This window comes from Crotalus tigris, unplaced genomic scaffold (genome assembly GCF_016545835.1).
Source record: "Crotalus tigris isolate CLP2741 ecotype Arizona unplaced genomic scaffold, ASM1654583v1 scf7180000019298.7629538967:1458412, whole genome shotgun sequence".
In the NCBI taxonomy this organism is placed as follows: domain Eukaryota; kingdom Metazoa; phylum Chordata; class Lepidosauria; order Squamata; family Viperidae; genus Crotalus; species Crotalus tigris.
The window spans coordinates 938,199-956,992 of NW_024097474.1; the positions used below are offsets into that span (position 1 = coordinate 938,199).

At 42.4% G+C, this 18,794-nt stretch overlaps 1 protein-coding gene across 2 annotated transcripts; it reads right to left on the reverse strand.

Moving 5' to 3' along the window:
• Positions 1 to 393: 393 nt before the first annotated feature.
• On the reverse strand, positions 394 to 17,643 carry PI4K2B (phosphatidylinositol 4-kinase type 2 beta). 2 transcript variants are annotated; one of them, XM_039361498.1, is made up of 11 exons: positions 17,291 to 17,643; positions 15,060 to 15,217; positions 10,910 to 11,110; positions 9,301 to 9,432; positions 7,658 to 7,811; positions 7,135 to 7,202; positions 6,327 to 6,426; positions 4,275 to 4,408; positions 3,944 to 4,003; positions 2,340 to 2,554; positions 394 to 1,693 (listed from the first exon to the last, which is right to left on the reverse strand). In XM_039361498.1, exons 1-10 carry the CDS (start codon positions 17,559 to 17,561, stop codon positions 2,381 to 2,383), a joined length of 1,452 nt encoding a protein of 483 aa, XP_039217432.1. In that variant the 5' UTR covers positions 17,562 to 17,643; the 3' UTR covers positions 394 to 1,693; positions 2,340 to 2,380. The 2 variants fall into 2 exon arrangements, with proteins under 2 accessions (XP_039217432.1, XP_039217431.1); XM_039361497.1 differs by having other exon boundaries at positions 394 to 2,554.
• Positions 17,644 to 18,794: the final 1,151 nt, after the last annotated feature.

Here is an 18,794-nt window from a genome sequence, read left to right on the forward strand (position 1 = left end):
TACTAGGAACTGCTTCCATCCTGCGACGATATCTGTAATACCATCAAACATCCACATCTGCCTATCCCAGGTCCTGGGTAAGGACTCGATAGGTAGACAAAAGGCCAAGTCCAGTCTGAACATCTGGTTGACTGTGCGATGATCCATAATGATGATGATGATGATGACCCAGCTCCCTTTTTTAAGCCAGTCTTTATATGCAAACTATTAGGAAATGACCTAATAATACATTGCAATCTGCAAAAAAACTCAAATTGCATGCAGGAGCAGTGCTTTTGGAGTCAGTTTTTCAATCATTTCCCAGGAAGGCGCGCTACTCTTTGATTTGCTGATCTTTTCAAAAACCTCCTCTTTGCTTTTCTGGGTAGTGTTAAAATATCAGAAAACGCAAGATTTTTTTCATTGAAACCATTCATTTTAATGATAAAACAATCGGGCTGGCTAAAAGTGTTTGTCTTGTTATACCAAGTGCTAGGAACATTGTAAGATAGCAGCATGAGAAATACTGTAACTGGGTAAAATGAACCTCATCTTACAAAAGGATTCTCTGTTCTAGATGTTTTTAAACAACAGATTAAATGTAACCGGACAATTGTCGCAGATCTGCACAGACCGTGGTCTTTATTGTTTTGAGAAAGTCAAGTCCATCCTCTTTTCTTTTTAAATAATTTGCAGGAAGTGATCAAAAAACTGAAATCAGAACAAATTTATAAACCCGCAATACAAGTAAATTTTCAATATTAAGGCTTATACATTTTTAGTAGGTCAAGTAAATTATCCCAACAGGCTACATTGGTTTAACAAACTCTGAGATATCAAGGAAACAACAATGCAAGAACGCTGAGAGTATTGCTCTGCAGTTAAAGATACAGCATTTCTGAGGAAGCTAGGCACAACTTTTAACCCAAAAGACCCCCTATTATTGACACAGACGTTTTGAGCTTCAAACCCTGAAATTTAAAACAAGCTTTACTAAATTCCTGGTAAGTGTAAAGTTACTCCGATTATTATTCTTGCAACTGATCAGCTAAAGCCAAATTCAAAGTTTAGAACTGCTGAGGAATTGCCCGACAACAAGATGATTAAAAGCATTTTTTTCTGATTTGCAAGTTTTTCATCTCCTCAAGACCAAGATATGGGTGTTAGGAAGAGGCACTGACATACCATTAAATGTCTACTTTGGTTTCAAGTTAGTGAATTTCATTGGCTTTGGTAAAAGTTTCAAAACCACAACACAATGACAAAATTGCGGCAGAAATATTATTCTAACAAAATACAGTATTTCCCCAATTCATCGCCCTGACCAAAAAAAAAAAAAAATATCACAAGACCAAAGCATACATTTATCAATACGCATCATCTCAGAAAAATAATAATAATAACTTATGTTCATTTTTGTAGTGTTTCCCTCCATCCCGTTCTTGGTCCAGAACACCAACAATTCTTGGAATATGTTACTTCTTAGCACTAAGTAAAACAATGTTAAAGGTGTCTTTTATTTCCTTCCAAAGGATATTTTTCAAGCATCAACAAAGTCATCTGTAAATGGCTCAGTTTTTGTACCCAGAAAACAAAAGAAACTGAAAAGGAATGAAAAATTGGAACCGGATTCCTTAAACGGTGGAGCCCCAAAGAAAAAGACACACGTTTGTAAATTCTTTTTTTCTTCTTTTAGTACCGATGGAGCTCAAATCTATAAAGGCAGAGAGAGGCTGTGCAATAAATTCTGCATGCAACTGTGGGGTGGAAGCACTGACCAACCCTTATTCCTTTCCCAAATTAAATAATACACAGTGGAGTGTGTGTTAACTGGAACTTAGAACTGCCTGCACTCAATGCAAATAAACTGTAAGAACTACACTATAATGACAAATTATGTTTCCTCTGGACTAGCAACATGCATTTAACCCACCTCCAAGCCCTTGAATGCAGAAGGGGTTAGTATTGGTCCTGTGTAGTAGATTATATATGACTGAAAGACAACTGTGTAATGGAGTAAAACGCCAGGCATTTCAATCCTTACATTTATAAAATTAGACTGTAATTTCTGGTATTGTAGGCAACAGAATGTGGTTGTTGTTTTTCCCCCCAATTGAGTCAAAAGTAGTCTTTGGCATCTGTAAACTTTTATTCCCGCCCGCCCCCTTTCCAAACTAAATTAACAGAAAACATTGAACCGTCTATAAAAATATACAGTTTAGGACAAGCTCGTCTCCCTGATGTAAAAAGGTTCACAATTTTAAATAAAACTATAAACTGAGTTACATTCAATATATAAAAAAACTCTCTGAGGTTTTGGCAGTTCAGCATTTTTGGAGGGGAGAGAAATCTTTACGTACTAGTGGAAGGTCTTGCTAAAGCGAAGGTCTTTACTTGTCTTTTACCAGGAGGAGAAAAAAGGCTTCCGGCTGTGAAAAGTCTGAGTAAAGGCATTGCTCAAGTGAACGATCCTTCCTTGAGTCCCCCCCTGGCTTCTCTCCACAACCACCCGAGGCATCTGGACCAGCTGGAGGGGACTTCTTCCATCCTTCAAGGCCTGAGTAAGATTAAGTATCTGCAAAGATTAAACAAGAACGATGCGGAGATAGAAAAGAGTACTTTAGCTTAGCCCTAATGGTAGCAGAAACCGTCTGTCCTAAAAAGAGATGTAGGCTATGTATCCTCTAGGGTAGGGGTCTTCAAACTTGGCCCTTTGATGACTTGTGGACTTCAACTCCCAGAATTCCTCAACCAGGCACGCGTGCCTGGCTGAGGAATTCTGGGAGTTGAAGTCCACATGTCATCAAAAGGCCAAGTCTGAAGACCCCTGTTCTAGATCACTCTTTTCTTGTCTAGGTCCTTCAGTGGTTCTCAACCTGTGGGTCGGGACCCCATTTGGGGTTGAACGACCATTTCACGGGGGTCGCCAAACAACACAGTCCACCATTTTTTCCCCCCTTTTCCTTAGCTGTGCTACTCCCTTTTATTCTATTGGCGTTTGAAAGCCAATAGAATAGACTCTCTTGAATAGAGTCTAATTCTATTGGCTTTCAAAAGCCAATAGGAATTGTCCAGGCTGTCTCTGCCCTGCTGAGCCCGCCAAAAGTCCCATTCTGCAAACGGTGCTGCACCAGTTGAGTAGTCCTCGACTTACGACCGGTTGAGTAATCCTCGACTTACGACCGGTTGGGGGTCGCAGCATTAAAAAGGTTGAGAACCACTGTTCTAGATGGCTTCTGGTTCTCCAGCATCTCCAGCTAGGTTGGGAGGCGACCATGATGCTTTGAGATGAGAGATCTGTAAGTCAGGGGTCTTCACACTTGGCCTTTTTATGACTTGAGAACTTCCAACTCGTGCCTGGCTGAGGAATTCTGGGCGTTGAAGTGATCAAAGGGCCACGTTTGAAGACCCTTGCTCTAGGGTACCATGGGCGCAAGACCGCACTCAGCGTGTGGTCCTCAATGGAACTACTTCATCAATGACCAAGATGAGGGAATAGAAAGGGAACTCATCAAATCTGCAGACCATCCCAAGCTTGTTGGAATTAGGGTGAAGGTTCGTTTCTCTGAGCTTGTGGGTTGGTTCCCAAACGCTTCGTTACCAGGCTAGGTAACATCATCAGCAGAGTGGAGGAGGTGTCGGTGTTCTGTTTGTAAGGGCTTCGGGTGGGGGTGTGTCAAGGGAGGGTCTTGTGACCTGTCACAAGGTGGGTCCTTTACAAAGAGGTTCGTTGTGGGTCCTTTACAAAGAGGTTCCTTGGGGGTGCCTGACCTGCCAAGGCAGACTTTCAAAGGAGTGTAGAAATAAGAATAAATTACACCCTCCTAATTTTAGGAAAGAATAACTTTTCTTTTCCAAAAAGAAAGAAAAAACAGAACTGGATTCTACAATTAACTAAAAAGCAACAACTATATATGATGCAAAAAAAAAAAAAAATACGAATTTAAAACACATCGCCCCTTACCTGTCCTCTCATCACAGACATTTGGTTCTCAAATGTAGCTCTGTCAAACCCTTTGTCAGTCTTTATTGGAAGAAAAATAAATTGATTTGAGAAACCTTCATAATTCAAATCAGATCCACCTATAAATAACCAGACTTAAAATAATAAGGAATTATACCAAACCGTTCAAAAAGTCTTGTGGAAAGTCCAATGAACTTTCCTCTTTTTGACATTTCACTGCATTTCCAGCTTTGAACGACCAATTACGTTACAGGGCCAATATGTCCAAATAGGCTTTATTCTTTGCCGTGCTCCTTTAAACGCTTTTGCCCAAAGTTACTTTTGAAATTACCTTAAAGAGTTCGTAAAGGTCTTCACAGAGATCCTGTACAAAATTCATGTCAGAAATACGAGGGAGTATCAAGTCTCTCGTCTCTTGAGAAAAAGGGACCTTTGCTTGTGGAAGCCAAGCCCAGTGGAATGGATCTGAGAGGGGGGGAAGAGATAAAAAGAGGGAGGTGAATAGAATAGAATAGAATAGAATAGAATAGAATAGAATAGAATAGAATAGAATAGAATAGAATAGAATAGAATAGAATAGAATAGAATAGAATAGAATAGAATAGAATATGGAATGAATGGAATGAATAGAATAGAATAGAAAGAATAGAATAGAATAGAATAGAATAGAATAGGAATAGAATAGAATAGAATAGAATAGAATAGAATAGAATAGAATAATAGAATAGAATAGAATGGAATGGAATGAGGAATAGAATAGAATAGAATAGAATAGAATAGAAATAGAATAGAATAGAATAGATAGAATAGAATAGAATAGAATAGAATAGAATATGGAATGGAATGGAATGGAATAAATAGAATAGAATAGAATAGAATAGAAGAATAGAATAGAATAGAATAGAATAGAATAGAATAGAATAGAATAGAAAAGAATAATGGAGAATAGAATAGAATAGAATAGAATAGAATAGAATAGAATAGAATAGAATAGAATATGGAATAGAATAGAATAGAATAGAATAGAATATGGAATGGAATGGAATAGAATAGAATAGAATAGAATAGAATAGAATAGAATAGAATAGAATAGAATAGAATAGAATAGAATAGAATAGAAAATAATAGAAAATAATAGAATAGAGAATAGAAAATAGAATAGAATAGAATAGAATATGGAATAGAAATAGAAATAGAATAGAATAGAATAGAATATGGAATAGAAAATAGACTAGAATAGAATATAGAATAGAACAGAAATAGAATAGAATAGAATAGAATAGAATAGAATAGAATAGAATAGAATAGAATAGAATAGAATAGAATGGAATAGAATAGAATGGAATAGAATATGGAATGGAATAGAATAGTGAAGAAGAATAGAGTAGAGTAGAGTAGAGTAGAGTAAAGTAGAGTAGAGTAGAGTAGAACAGAGCAAGGAATAGAATAGAATAGAATAGAATAGAATAGAATAGAATAGAATAGAATAGAATATGGAATGGAATGGAATAGAATAGAATAGAAGTTGGAAGGGACCCTGGAGGTCATCTAGTCCAGCCCCCTGCTCAAGCAGAAGAACCTACACCATCTCAAGACAGGTGATTGTCTAGTCTGAAGGGAAGCCTTTCCAAATAAGCAGGCCGAGTGGAACTTTTCAGGTGTAACGCTCAATTAACCGACTTAGGACAAGCAGCTTCCTTATGCACGTAATCCTGGATTCATGACCACAACTGGAAGTGTAATCTTGGTCACTGAGTGAAGTGACTACTTCGGTCAATGACCACAATCCCGGCACGTATGCCAGCCTTTTGTTTGTTAGATAATATTATTTATTATTTTGTATATTAGATTTTTAGCACACGAGGCGTGGCGGCGCAGTGGTTAGAATGCAGTAATGCAGGCTAACTCTGCCGACTGCCAGGGATTCGATCCTGACCGGCTCAAGATTGACTCAGCCTTCCGTCCTTCCGAGGTCGGTAAAATGAGGACCCAGATTGTTGGGGGGCAAAGATGCTGACTCTGCAAACTACTTAGAGAGGGCCGTAGACACTGTGAAGTGGTATGTAAGTCTAAGGGCTATCGCTATCCGAAGTTTTTTTTACTTTATATGTAATTCAAGCTGGCAAACATATATATTATAGTTTTTTCTCCTCTTCTTTCTCCCCACAACAATCACCCAGTGAGGTGGTTTGAGTGAGAAAGAGTGACTCAAAGTCACCAACCTGGCTATCATGCCTAAGGCAGGACTAGAACTCACAATTTTCTGGTTTCTAGGCCAGCACCTTAACTTCACGCTATTGTTCATCTCTAGATATAATGAAATCTACCAATCACAATCCTTGCAATCTCGTGCATTCTTCTCTAGAAAAATCCCAAAACTCACACGCTCTCCACTCATCGGGATGTTTGAAAGGGAAAGCAAGGCCGTTATCAATGGCTGCAATCTTAATAATGGGCTCCTTTTCATCAATCCACTGGATCTCCTATTGGAAAGCAATTTAAACACAAATATAGAAGTAATCAAGGCGTACCCCTTTAACACAAACAAAAAAACAAAAACTAATATTTGAACAGAATATTAAGCCTGCACAGCATATGCCATGCAATTCTTTTCCATTTACAATTTGTCGATAATGTAGCACAGTGGTTCTCAACCTGTGGGTCGGGACCCCATTTGGGGTCGAATGACCATTTCACGGGGGTCGCCAAACAACGCAGTCCGCCATTTTTTTCCCCCTTTTCCTTAGCTGTGCTACTCCCTTTTATTCTATTGGCTTTTGAAAGCCAATAGAATAGACTCTCTTGAATAGAGTCTAATTCTATTGGCTTTCAAAAGCCAATAGGAATTGTCCAGGCTGTCTCTGCCCTGCTGAGGCCACCAAAAGTCCCACTCTGCAAACGGTGCTGCACCAGTTGAGTAGTCCTCGACTTACGACCGGTTGAGTAGTCCTCCACTTACGACTGGTTGGGGGTCACGGCATTAAAAAGGTTGAGAACCACTGATCTAGCCCGAGTGTATAAAATTGATAATTGAGGAAGCATCCCACATTATTTAATTCCGTCTTTTTGCATAAGAACACGGGATGAGAAAAAATTCTTTATAAAATCCACAAGTCAACCTGAACACAAATCACACCAATTCTTGATCATACAGTATCCCTGTGATCGAAACAGAAGACGTTTTGTCCTACCTTCTCAGGAAGATCCGTCCCATCGCTCTGTTTTTCATACTTGACTAACCAGTTATCGTTGCCTCTGTCTGCAAAGAAATTAGGGAGAATCACAATTAAATGAAATGCAAGGGTGCGGCAATAAAATCTGTCACAGTAATGTAATACAGTAGAGTTCAGCTTGTAATATTTAAAGAGCTGGACCTGTTATTTTGAACAAATTGTAGGAGGAGTACAACTCTGGAGGCGTCACGCCTTGAACCACAAGCTATTCTATAGTCTCCTTCAGAGATCTTCTGCCTTTTGGGGCGGATGGCATTTTGGTAAGCATATTATGGGTATTCTCAAAAATAGCTGCTGTGTTGGGCAGGGATAATCACAGCACACCCATCCCTCCGAAGGCAAGCTACTTAAACAGAACCCACAAGGTCATTTTTCTAGCCCGTTTTCCTCTGTTTGAATCTGACAAGAATTCAAGGATAATGTCGTAACCACTCACGAAAAGTTGAAGGGAAAAAGAAAAAAAACCAAAACGATTACACACCAGTATTTCTGATAACATAATCAAGCACAACCAGTTTTTCAAACTCTGACTGGAACTGTTTCCTTGTGTTCTCCGGCAGGGGGTCGGTTTCGAATTTCCTGAGCCAATGGTCGGCCTCTTTGTACCCTTCCACGAAGAGCTGAAAGGAGCCAACCTGTGGGTTGAGAGAAACCCTGCGTTGGTGAAACGGACCTGAACTCGTAGAGCATTCAAAGTGCTATTTATATGGGAAAGCCAATAAAAATACTACAGCAAACTGCCCTTCTTAAGTGCAGACAAAGAGTTAGTGGGAGACTAGTATAACTATTTCAAGCTCTTTAGCTCTCATCAGCTAGTCACACTCCCTGACTAGCTGATGAAAGGTAAAGAGCTTGAAATAGCTATACTAGTCTTCCACTAACTCTGTCAGCCACAAAAATTTTGAATTTACACTGTTGACAGTATGTGACGTCTGCCTGCAAAACATGCTCTTAGATTGGAGCGAAATGCAGAACAGACTGGGTAGACTGGGTGCTCTAGCCAAAACACACATGTACATACACACACACACACACACACACACACACACGTATGTATGTATGTAGGTCTTTGGTTATTCGGGTTTTCTCCCGCGTCAAATTGGAAGTGTCTTGGCGATGTTTCAACGAAGTCTCATTCGTCATCTTCAGGCTGGTGTCTTCGGCTTCGTGCTTCGAGGAGCACAAAGCCGAAAACACCAGCCTGAAGATGACGAATGAGACTTCGTCGAAACGTCGCCAAGACACTTCCAATTTGACGCGGGAGAAAACCCGAACAACCAAAGACCTACATACAAACACCCGCGAAAACCTCAGAAAACAAATATGTATGTATATATATGTGAATATGTATGTATGTATGTATAAATAAATAAATAAAACATTTATTGGGAAGGAAGATATCATTTTTAAGTATCAAAACTGCAGCTGGCTCGAGAATGCCTTTCAAAAAAGTATTTTTAATCTGAAACTGCCATTCAAGAATCAAAGGCCTTGAGGTGGGAAAAAAAATGACATCCTGATTTTGGGTTTTATGGATCAGACTGATTTGTCGATGGAGAAATGGCCAGGGCGTGCTACTCTAGAAATGTCAAAAGTTGAGATTTGGTTTTAAGGTCTGATTTTACTGCAACAGAGAGTCGGAAATCAATGCCTTTTGTTTCTCCCCCCCCCCACACACACACTTTCTTCACACCTTTTTTGTTTTCCCCTTTTCTACTATTTGCTTTTGTATTTTCGCATTTTATGTTATAAATGAATAAAACTAATTTTTAAAAAAAGAAAAGAATCAAAGGTCTCAAAGTCCTCTGATGCATCGGGAAGTAGCTCCGGGGCTTTTAACGAACGGGACTGAGTTTTGTCTGTGTCTTCTTTTCTTCAGTTAAAAAAAATAAAAAATAAATTCTACTGAGGAAATAACTTCACCGTACCTCGACGGGGTAAACAAACCTTTTCCGTCTTTGGCGTTGCGTCGGAATTTAAACTTCTCCTTATTCTTTATACTTTTATTGCTTACAAATTACCCCGGAAGAGGAATAGAAGGAAACAAAAACACACACACAGACACCCACCCACCAATACAACTGAAGCGGGTAAACGTTTTCGGGACGGCTGAGGAAAATTTACCTTAGGAGGTAGTCCAATTCGGTGAAACTTTTTGCCGACTTTGGGCACTTTTTCCAACGCGTATTTCTTGCCCCTGGATTTGGCACGATCGATGGCACTGTAGTTGAACGTCTCGCTGACAAAGCCGACCACCTGAGAACACGGAATAATTTGACGTTTCAATTTGACATTTTCATTCTGACACTGTCCTCACCACACCCACCTCTTTATCAAGCTACCCAGGTGGTCCTCAGCTTACAGCAGTTCGTTTAGTGACTGCCCAAAATCACAACGGCACTAGAAAAAAAAAACCTGACTTCAGACCGTTTTTCACGCAGCATCTCCGCAGTCACGCAACCGGGCACTGGGCGACCGACTCACACTTATGACCGTCGCAGTGTCTCCTGGGGGAGGTCACGTGATCCTCTTTTGCGACCTTCTGACAAGCAAAGTCGGTGTGGAATCCGGATTCACTTCACAACCGTGTTGCTAACTTAATCACTGCAATGATTTATTTAGCAACCGTGGCAGGAAATGTCGTAAAATGGGGCAAAACTCCCTTAACCAATGTCCCACTTAGCAACGGAAATTTGGGGGCTCAATTGTGGTCGTAAGTTGAGGACTCCCGGCATTTTGTCTTTGTCCCTTCTAGCAATAAACGAAGATCAAAACGTTCATTTCCCTCCCTCCCATCTGAGGCTCAGAGAACGGAGTGGCGATTGCATTTGAGCTGCTTCTTCTATAGTTGCTCGCTTCACATTCCAGCTGATATTTTTGATTAGGCCAGTGTCAACACTGATAACATTGGATGATCTTGCTTTGACAACATATGAAGTTGCAGCCTTTTTCTTTCTTATGCTTTACTCTCAAGAATTAGATGATGCTGGGGGAGGAGGCGGAATGTGACCTAACCATGTTGTACTAGTGTGTGAATTCAGAACTTGATATAAGAGATGATAAGGATTGGCAAGGCTGGAGAGCTGGAGGGGAAGCCTGCATTTCAGACTAATTGGGGAATGTGATTTATGACTGTTAATTGGAGGAGGGAATTGTGCTTTGATACTATGGGCTCAGGGGAGGGGAATCCAGTTTTTGGCTTTGAATATGTTAGTGCCGATGCTATGCTACTCAAATAAAGATTCTTTAAGGTAAACAACGTCTCCAAGTTCTTTGAAGAGTTTCACTTGTCAGAACCATGACAGCCAGTTTCGGAGAATTACAACCACAAAATTGCACGTTGTCAAAATTTGCAAGCTGCTGCAAAAAAGGAGGAGTGAAAAAAGTGTACGGTAAGGGGGGGGGGGAAGTGAGTGGCTGGATTCACCCTGAAATCTGCATGGTTAAGAGCGATGTTGGCAGCTCTGTATCTACAACATAAAAGGCTCACAAAATTACAATGGGACCCACAGGCCAAAAAAGGTAAGACCCGGTTACCTGAGCTAATTTTTTTTGCCTTATGCTGAAACTCCCACTGAGACCAGCGTCCTAGCTAGTCAACTCCAAAAGTCAAAATTTATTTCCCCAGTCTGAAAAATTAGTTTAAAAGGTTTTATTTGACTTTTTTTTTATTTACAGGTTTAACCAGAAATACTTTTCTTCGTGCTCAACCGATGTTGCAAACCACTCTTACCTTTGTTTTGGGTACCACTCCTAATCCTAGTTTACTGTCCACCAGATAGGCACCAGCTTCAGAGAGATATCCCTGATTAGGAACAAGACAGCCCCTGCCAAAACAGCAAGGGCAACAGAGTTTGTGGAAATATTTGGTCCATTTTGGATTTAGGTGACCGTAAGGCTCTTCGGATTTGGGCTTAAATACTCCGATAGTTTTCTAAAGGAGAAAAAGAAAGGGAGAATGAATAAGGGATCGTGAGGAATCAGAAAAGTGTGTGCTGGTTTGCTGGTGATATATAAAAATATAGAGACCCTGAAGTCACAGACGAGCCTCCAAGTCTCTAAAACAAGGGTCTTCAAACTTGGCCCTTTTATGACTTGTGGACTTCAACTCCCAGAATTCCTCAGCCAGGTACGCGTGCCTGGCTGAGGAATTCTGGGAGTTGAAGTCTACAAGTCATCAAAGGACCAAGTTTGAAGACCCCTGTTCTAGATCACCCTTTTCTTGTCTAGGTCTTTCTAGATGGCTTCTGGTTCTCTAGCATCTCCAGCTAGGTTGGACAGCGACCATGATGGTTTAAGATGAGAGATCTGTAATCCGGGGGTCTTCCAACGTGGCCCTTTTATGACTTGAGAACTTCAACTCATGCCTGGCTGAGGAATTCTGGGAGTTGAAGTCCACAAGTCATAAAAGGGCCAAGTCTGAAGACGCTTGCTTTAAAAGAAGGCAAAAGGACCAGCTGTCTGTAAGGAGTATAAATCCTTCCATACTCCACCCTCCAATCAGAGCTGAAGAAGCTTCTGGAGTGAAAAGCGAAACATCTTCAAAGGAAAAACGAGAAAGTCCAGTTGCCTCCTGAAAAAGCACTTTTGGGACAATCACGCCCCGGATGACTGAGAATCTCCATACACCTAAATAGAAATAGTTTACAAAAACACATATTTTTAATTTTTTTCGTCCCGCTTTTGTTAGTTTTATAAATCACTCAAGGTAGCAAACATAGCTAATTCTCCTTTCTCCTAACAACAGTAACTCTGTGAGGTGAGTTGGATGGGCCCCGAAGTCAGCCAGTTGGCTTTCCTGCCTAAGGTGGGACTAGAACTCAGCTCCTCAATTCCAACTAGACAAAATTAGACAAAACTAGACAAAGAAGGTAAGCTTTCGTGGCCTAGGGTTGTCTAAAGCTACCTGGTTATCTAAAATTCAATGTCCCTCGGCTCACAGCGGTTCATTTAGTGACTGTTCCAAGTTACAACGGCACGGAGAAAAAAGCGATTTCACGCTTACGACCACGTCGGCATCCCCAAGGTCACACGATCAAAATTCAGACACTCGGCAACTGACTTGTATTTATGTCAGTTGCGCGGTCCTGGAGTCCTGTGATCACTGTTTGTGACCTTAGGGACAAGCAGAATCAATGGGGAAGCTGGGTTCACTTAAAAACTGTGTAACTAACTGAACAACTGCAGTGATTCACTACACAAATGGGGCGGGAAAGTTCGTAATATGGGGGCCAAACCCACTTAAACAATGTCTCCACTTTGCAACAGAAAATCTGGGGCTCAGTTGTGGTTGAAAGTTGAGGACTACCTGTAATGTTAAGTGAATGCAATCCACCTGCTAAGGGACACAGCTGTTCTACATCTATGATCTAAAATGCTATATAGGTAAAGTAGAAGAACTCCATAACGCAGAAGCTATATTACTGGCTTTTATCAAAGGCCCCCAATGGATCCCACAAAAGGCCTCCTACAAATGCAGTATTTTCTCAACTCAAATCCACAGAGATTTTTTTTTTTTAAAGCTGAATAGAGAGCACAGGGAAGCATCACAATATTTGCCCCGAGATGTTAGAGTGATATAAATTCAAAATTCGTTACAGGTCAAAAGATAAAGGCTTCATATTTTTACAACTCCAACTTCCCCCAAAAAATACATCCTGGTATTTAAACCATAATCACTGCAAAGCATATTTTATTTATACAATGTCCATTAGCAGAATAAATAGCATTCCAAAAATAAATCAAAAATTCAATACGATGCTGTTGTTGTTTGGGACTGCCATTGATTTCGGATGGAAAGAAAAGAGGACAACGTAGCTACTGTTAAGTCCTGACTTTGAACGTGAAGGAGCAATAAAATGAGGAATTTGACTCTCACAGCAATGAGATTTAAAAGACCAGACACAGAATAAACCATCAGTTACCTCTGACAGATTTTTACTTGCCCTTCAACGCAACGTTCTCCAAATATACTATAAGATTGACTCTAAGGTGTCCCTAAAGTTAAGATGTATGTTTTGCCGCATGAAAAGCAGGCAGATAAAATAAAAACCAAATGGGCTGAAGTTGAGAGACTACAATAAACAAGAGCTGGTTTTACTAGTTATGCTGTTGCAGCATTAAGCTTTTAGTGCTAATTGAGGGCTGATGTGAAGCCAGAAGCCAAGCCTGTATAAAATTGTGAAGCAATTTGCCTTCTTTAATAATAAACGGCCTTGAGAAGGCAGAGACATTGATCTGAAATTTAAAATGGGGTTGCATGGATACAAGGGCAACCCCTGAATGATCTGAAATTAGAGACAAGGCCCAGTTGCAAATAAAATGATTTCATTAGCAACTGGCTTTGGTGCAGACAGCTGCAACACTTGTTTTCATGCCAGAATTCATTATAGACAAGTATTTCAAGAACTAGTATACTAAAAAAAACGTATTGTATTTAATATTAATGTCCTTTCATCCAAATTTCTTACGCCACCTAACATTTGTTGTGTGTCATGTCCGTTTCAAGTATTTATGAACTTTACTTTCCTCGTCCATAAAGCAATCTTACTTCCTTAATTTTATTTGATTCAGAAATTGTTGAGCAAGGCAAAGGCTCCTCTAACGCAAGGAAGTGATACTCAGTTATATTCTTTCAACACAAAAGATAGTTATGACCCACATTTTACTATTTGGTAGGGTCTGTAGGTAGATCCAGAACAAAATTCGGTTTCCCAGGAAAAAGATACAAGATATAAGGCTCTTATGGATTGGTGTCTTTTAAGTCAGGGGTTCCCCAATCCCTGGTCTGTGGCCCGGCATGCCAGCAACTGGTCCACACAAACAAGCAAAGCCCCATCCATGGGATGCAGGCAGCACATAAAACCACGCACTCTCCAGTCCATGAAAAAACCACTCTCCACGGAAGCGGTCCCTGGTGGCCAAGAGACTGGGGACCTCTGCTTTAAGCAACCTGCAATCATTTCAGGTTACGAAGGTTTTTGCAGTTAGATCACCAAAGTACTAAAAACCATGAAACCTGGCCTTTCAGCTTTTTCTAACCCAACTTCTTTTAGATAATATCTCCCAAATATTCAACTCAGATACTTTGAGGGTTGGAAATGAACAGGAATTAGGAATCCAACGTTGGAAAATGCGTGTGCGCGCACACACTTATAAATTGTGCCATCAAGCTGGCGTCGAGGCTTAGCAACCACCTATTCATACAGATTACAAACAGGAGCTTTTGAAGCACACCGTGGAAAATAAATCGTCAAAGACTGTTAAAGAATTCTGACCCTTTATTTATAAAGCAAGAGCACTGCTATAGGACAAAAATGAGACTTTTCTTCAAATTGGGTCATGACATTTTTCCGTATAGTATGAACTGAAGAAATGTTGACCCAGTAAGCTCCAGCTCCCAGTTTTGCTGGCTGAGGAATTCTGAGAATTGAAGTCCACAAATTTTAAAGTTGCCAAGGTTAAGAACCCCTGATATATACTCAACAAAAAAGGGTATATTAGTTAACCATGACTAAAAAGTCCAGGTCTGTGTTGTTTAGCATTGTGCATAAAGTAGGACTGTGTATTGGTTATTTTCCGAATAGAAAATCATAAGCCAAATACAAACTGCTGGCTACTGCATATTGGAAGAGAATGAAGGAGGGGATACTCAAATGTACACAATGTTCAGCAAACCACGGATTTGCTAGCAAGATACAAGTCCTGCTAGCAAGATACAGTGGTAGGAAGTGCCGCAGTTCTGATAAGCCGCAAGGAAAGGATCTCTGGTATCCCTGCCTGCAGCTATGCACGCTCAACCTTGACCGTGGCAAATGTTTTCACACAAGACCCTTCAAGCATTTTATCACACAATCCCACAAAGAAACCACAGCGCAACTCACTCTCTTAGAGTCTTTGACAAAATAGCTTCCGCTGGAGCCTTGGGAGATTCTTTCTGGAAAGACTTCGCTTTCAATGGCTTGTTCAGCTTGCTGCATGATTTCGGCAAATTCAGGGTCGTCCATGGAGAAGTTCATCTCTGCGATGCTTCTGACATGTCCTGTGTGGATTGTGACAATCATTTCAAAGGAGTGCCGGCAGCTGATTATTTTTTTCTCTTCCTCAACTCCATTTACCCCCTCCCTCTTCATCTCTCAATATACACTCAACCCTGGCTCACTCTCCAGTAAGACAAAAATTACGGGGGCACAATAGAAATGCCAAAATAATATGCACTGCAGTGGCTACGTTTGCATAATGCAGCCACGTGGTTGGCAATTTGACTCTTACAACTATCCAAATTACTGAGGGTGGTTCACACAGGCACGAGGACAGCGTGCGGAATGAATCATATCAGACCCAGATAGAACACTGTTCATACAGGACGTCTCCATCCCCTGCTTATCTCCTAAGAGACGGAATACGGCCCAGCGATTCGGTTTAAGTCTTCAAAAAAACAGACCTGAGGATTTCCCTGGAAACAAACCAAGGGCTCCAGTTCGTCTTGTACACTACTCTACTTGACTCTCCCCAATTCTCCCTAATTCCTACAATAACAGTGCCAACAAAGGAACAGCAGATAAAAGATTCCCTAAGCATGCATCCAGATTCAAAGAGTTGCCCCTGTTTAAACCACAACAAAAAAAGTTTAATTCAGCCACACTGCTCTCCCATCTTCAGCCGCAAAGAGCAAGGATATGGCCCCAAAGCAGCTGCGTCCCACCCCTAAATGAAACGCTTGAGGATCAGCTAGCTGGCTTCGTGCATAAGCTGCAACTGGAACTCTCAAGTTTCTAGCCCTGATGCCTAAGTAGTCCTCTCCTTCAAGTCAGTGCTGACTCCAGGCAACTGGCTGGATTACTCCCTGCAATTTTCCAAGCAACATACAGGTAACCCTCGACTTACGGCCACAACGGGGCCCAAACTTTTATGTTGCTAAGTGAAACCTTTGTTGAGTTTTTGCCCCACTTTACGACCTACCTTGCCAACGTTAAGCCAGTAACACGGTTGTTAAAGAGGATCTGATTTCTCCCTTCACGCTGCCTGTGAATCACGTGACCCCGGGGCACTGCAACCCGTCATAAATATGAGCCAGTTGCCAAAGCGTCCGCATTTTGGATCACGTGACCCTGGGGATGTTGCAACAGTTGTTAAGTGTGAAATACGGCCCCAAGTCCCTTTTCCCAGTGCTATGGTAACTTGGAACGGTCGCTAAACGAGCCGCTGTTAAGTTGGGAACTACATTTTGATCACATGACCAGAAGAACGCTATAATGGTTGTTAAGTGTGAAACGCGGCCCTAAGTCCCTTTTTTCAGCGCCGTGGCAGCTTCAAACAGTCGCTAAATGAACTGTTTGTAAGTTGAGGACTACCAAATTTTGATCAGAATACCGCAACAGTCGTTAAGTGTGAAAGACGGTCCTAGGTCCATTTTTTTCAGGGCCAAACGGTCGCTAAAAGAACTGTTGTTAAGTCAGGGACTACCAAATTTTGATCACGTGACCAGAAGACTGTTACAACGGTCGTTAAGTGTGAAATATGGTCCTAAGTCCCTTTTTTCAGTGTTGTGGCAGCTTCGGTCATTAAACGAGCGGTTCTTGAGGACTACCTGTATCCAAAATTTTGATTACACGACAAGAATGCCGCAACGGTTGCAAGTGTGAAAAACAGCCTTAAGTCTGTTATTTTGGCACCGTGACTGTTTCCAACAGTCACTAAACGAGCCGTTTGTAAGTAAAGGACTATCAAATTTTGATCAGAATGCTGCAACGGTCGTTAAGTGAGAAAAACTGTCCTAGGTCACACGACAGGAATGCTGCAATGGTCGTAAGTGTGAAAAACAGCCCTAAGTCCTTTTTTGGTCGCTAAACAAGCCGTTTGTAAAGTGGAGGACTACCAAACTTTGATCAGACTGCCGCGATGGTCGTTAAGTGTGACAAACGGTCCTAAGTCCCTTTTTCAGGGCCAAGCGGTCACTAAGCGAACTGTTGTAAGTCGGGGACTGCCTGTATTTACCCTCCCCCCAGACCCAAGCAGAAGCGACAGCAGGGGCATCCCACGTGTGGCCACGCCCCCTCCGGCCACTGCGCAGGCGCGCTCCGTTTCCTCACGCGTCAACAACACCGCAGCTTACCCGTCCCCTCACGGGCCCGCCGACCCCAGCCCGCCGCCGCCGCCGCGCCCAGGAGCGGCTCCGACTCCTCGCCGTCGCCCTCCTCCTCCTCGCTGGCCGCCTCGGATGGGTCCCGGCCGGCGGGGAGGCGGACGGCGCCGCCGGGAGCGGTCCGCGCCGCCCGTCCGGCAAGCAGCACGGCCGGCGGCTCCGTCTCCAGCTGCAGGAGCTCCTCGTCGGCCTCTTCCTCTTCCTCCGCCTCCGGGGAGAGCACCGGCCGGGCCTCCGCCATGGGGGCTCGCGGAGCCAACGGCCGCTCTCGGCCTCAGGCGCCGGGCGGCTGAGGGCGCATGCGCGCTGCTCGGGAGAGAGAGAGAGAGAGGGAGGGGGCGGGCGATCTCGCGCCTGCGCGGAGCGAGACCCTGGCGCGTGGGACGTCAGGGCGCTGGGCGGGGCCGAGGAGAGGGCGGGGCTTTACCTCCAGCTCCACCCTTCACCTTTTTCACCTGCCATCTATATTACAAAGGGAAGGGAATGCGGTTCAGCGCTGTCGTGGGAATGCGCTGCAGATGCGTGGCGTGTTAGAAAGTGAGAGTTTTTTTTTTCTTTCTTCAATACATTGAGGGGTCCATCCTGATTTGTTTCTGAGGGGAAAATGCTGGGTCTGTATAAGAACAGGGGTCTTCAAACTTGGCCCTTTTTATGACTTGTGGACTTCAACTCCCAGAATTCCTCAGCCAGGCAATGTCTGGCTGAGGAATTCTGGGAGCTGATGTCCACAAGTCATAAAAGGGCCAAGTTTGAAGACCCCTGGTATAAGAAAGACAGATAGGACATTAGGGGGGGTAGTAGTAGTAGTAATAGTAATAATAATAATAAAGTTAGAAGGGACCTTGGAGATCATCTAGTCCAACCCCGTACTAAGGCAGGAAACCCTATGCCATTTCAGACAAATTCTTGTCCAGTCTCTTCTTAAAAACTTCCAGCGTTGGAGCATACACAGCTTCTGGTGGCAGGCTGTTCCACTGGTTAATTGTTCTTAACTGTCAGGAAGTTTCTCCTTAATTCCAGGTTGCTTATATCTCCTTGGTCAGTTTCCATCCGTTGCTTCTTTCAGGTAGTCCTCAACTTATGCGCATAATGGAGCCCAAAATATCTGTTGTTAAGCGAGACACTTGTGAAGGGACCTCTCCTGCCACAGTTGTTAAGGGAATCACCGCCCTTGATCAGTTAGTAAGCTGATAATTAAGGGAAACTGGCTTCCCCTTGACTTTGCTTGTCGGGGGGGGGGGTCTCAACGGGGGGAGATCACATGACCTTATGACCCGGCCACGGACATAACTACGAGCCAGTTGCCCAGTGCCTGAATTTTGATCACGTGACCACGGGGACGCTACGAAGGTTGTAACTGAACAATGGTCATAAGTGATTTTTTTCAGTGCCATTGAGGTTGCTAAATGAACAGCCGTAAGCCGAGGACTTCCCATAATGCCTTTTGTAGGTACATCCTTCAATCTAAAGGACA

Bases quoted from the DNA above. Each gene is read 5' to 3' on its own strand.
- PI4K2B (XM_039361498.1), bottom strand. From the start codon at position 17,561: ATGGCGGAGGCCCGGCCGGTGCTCTCCCCGGAGGCGGAGGAAGAGGAA. The intron at 6,427-7,134 runs GTAGGACAAAAC...GCTTTCCAATAG, and splicing joins GGACGGATCTTCCTGAGAAG to GAGATCCAGTGGATTGATGA. The intron at 4,409-6,326 runs GTGAGTTTTGGG...CCCCCCTCTCAG, and splicing joins TCCCGATGAGTGGAGAGCGT to ATCCATTCCACTGGGCTTGG.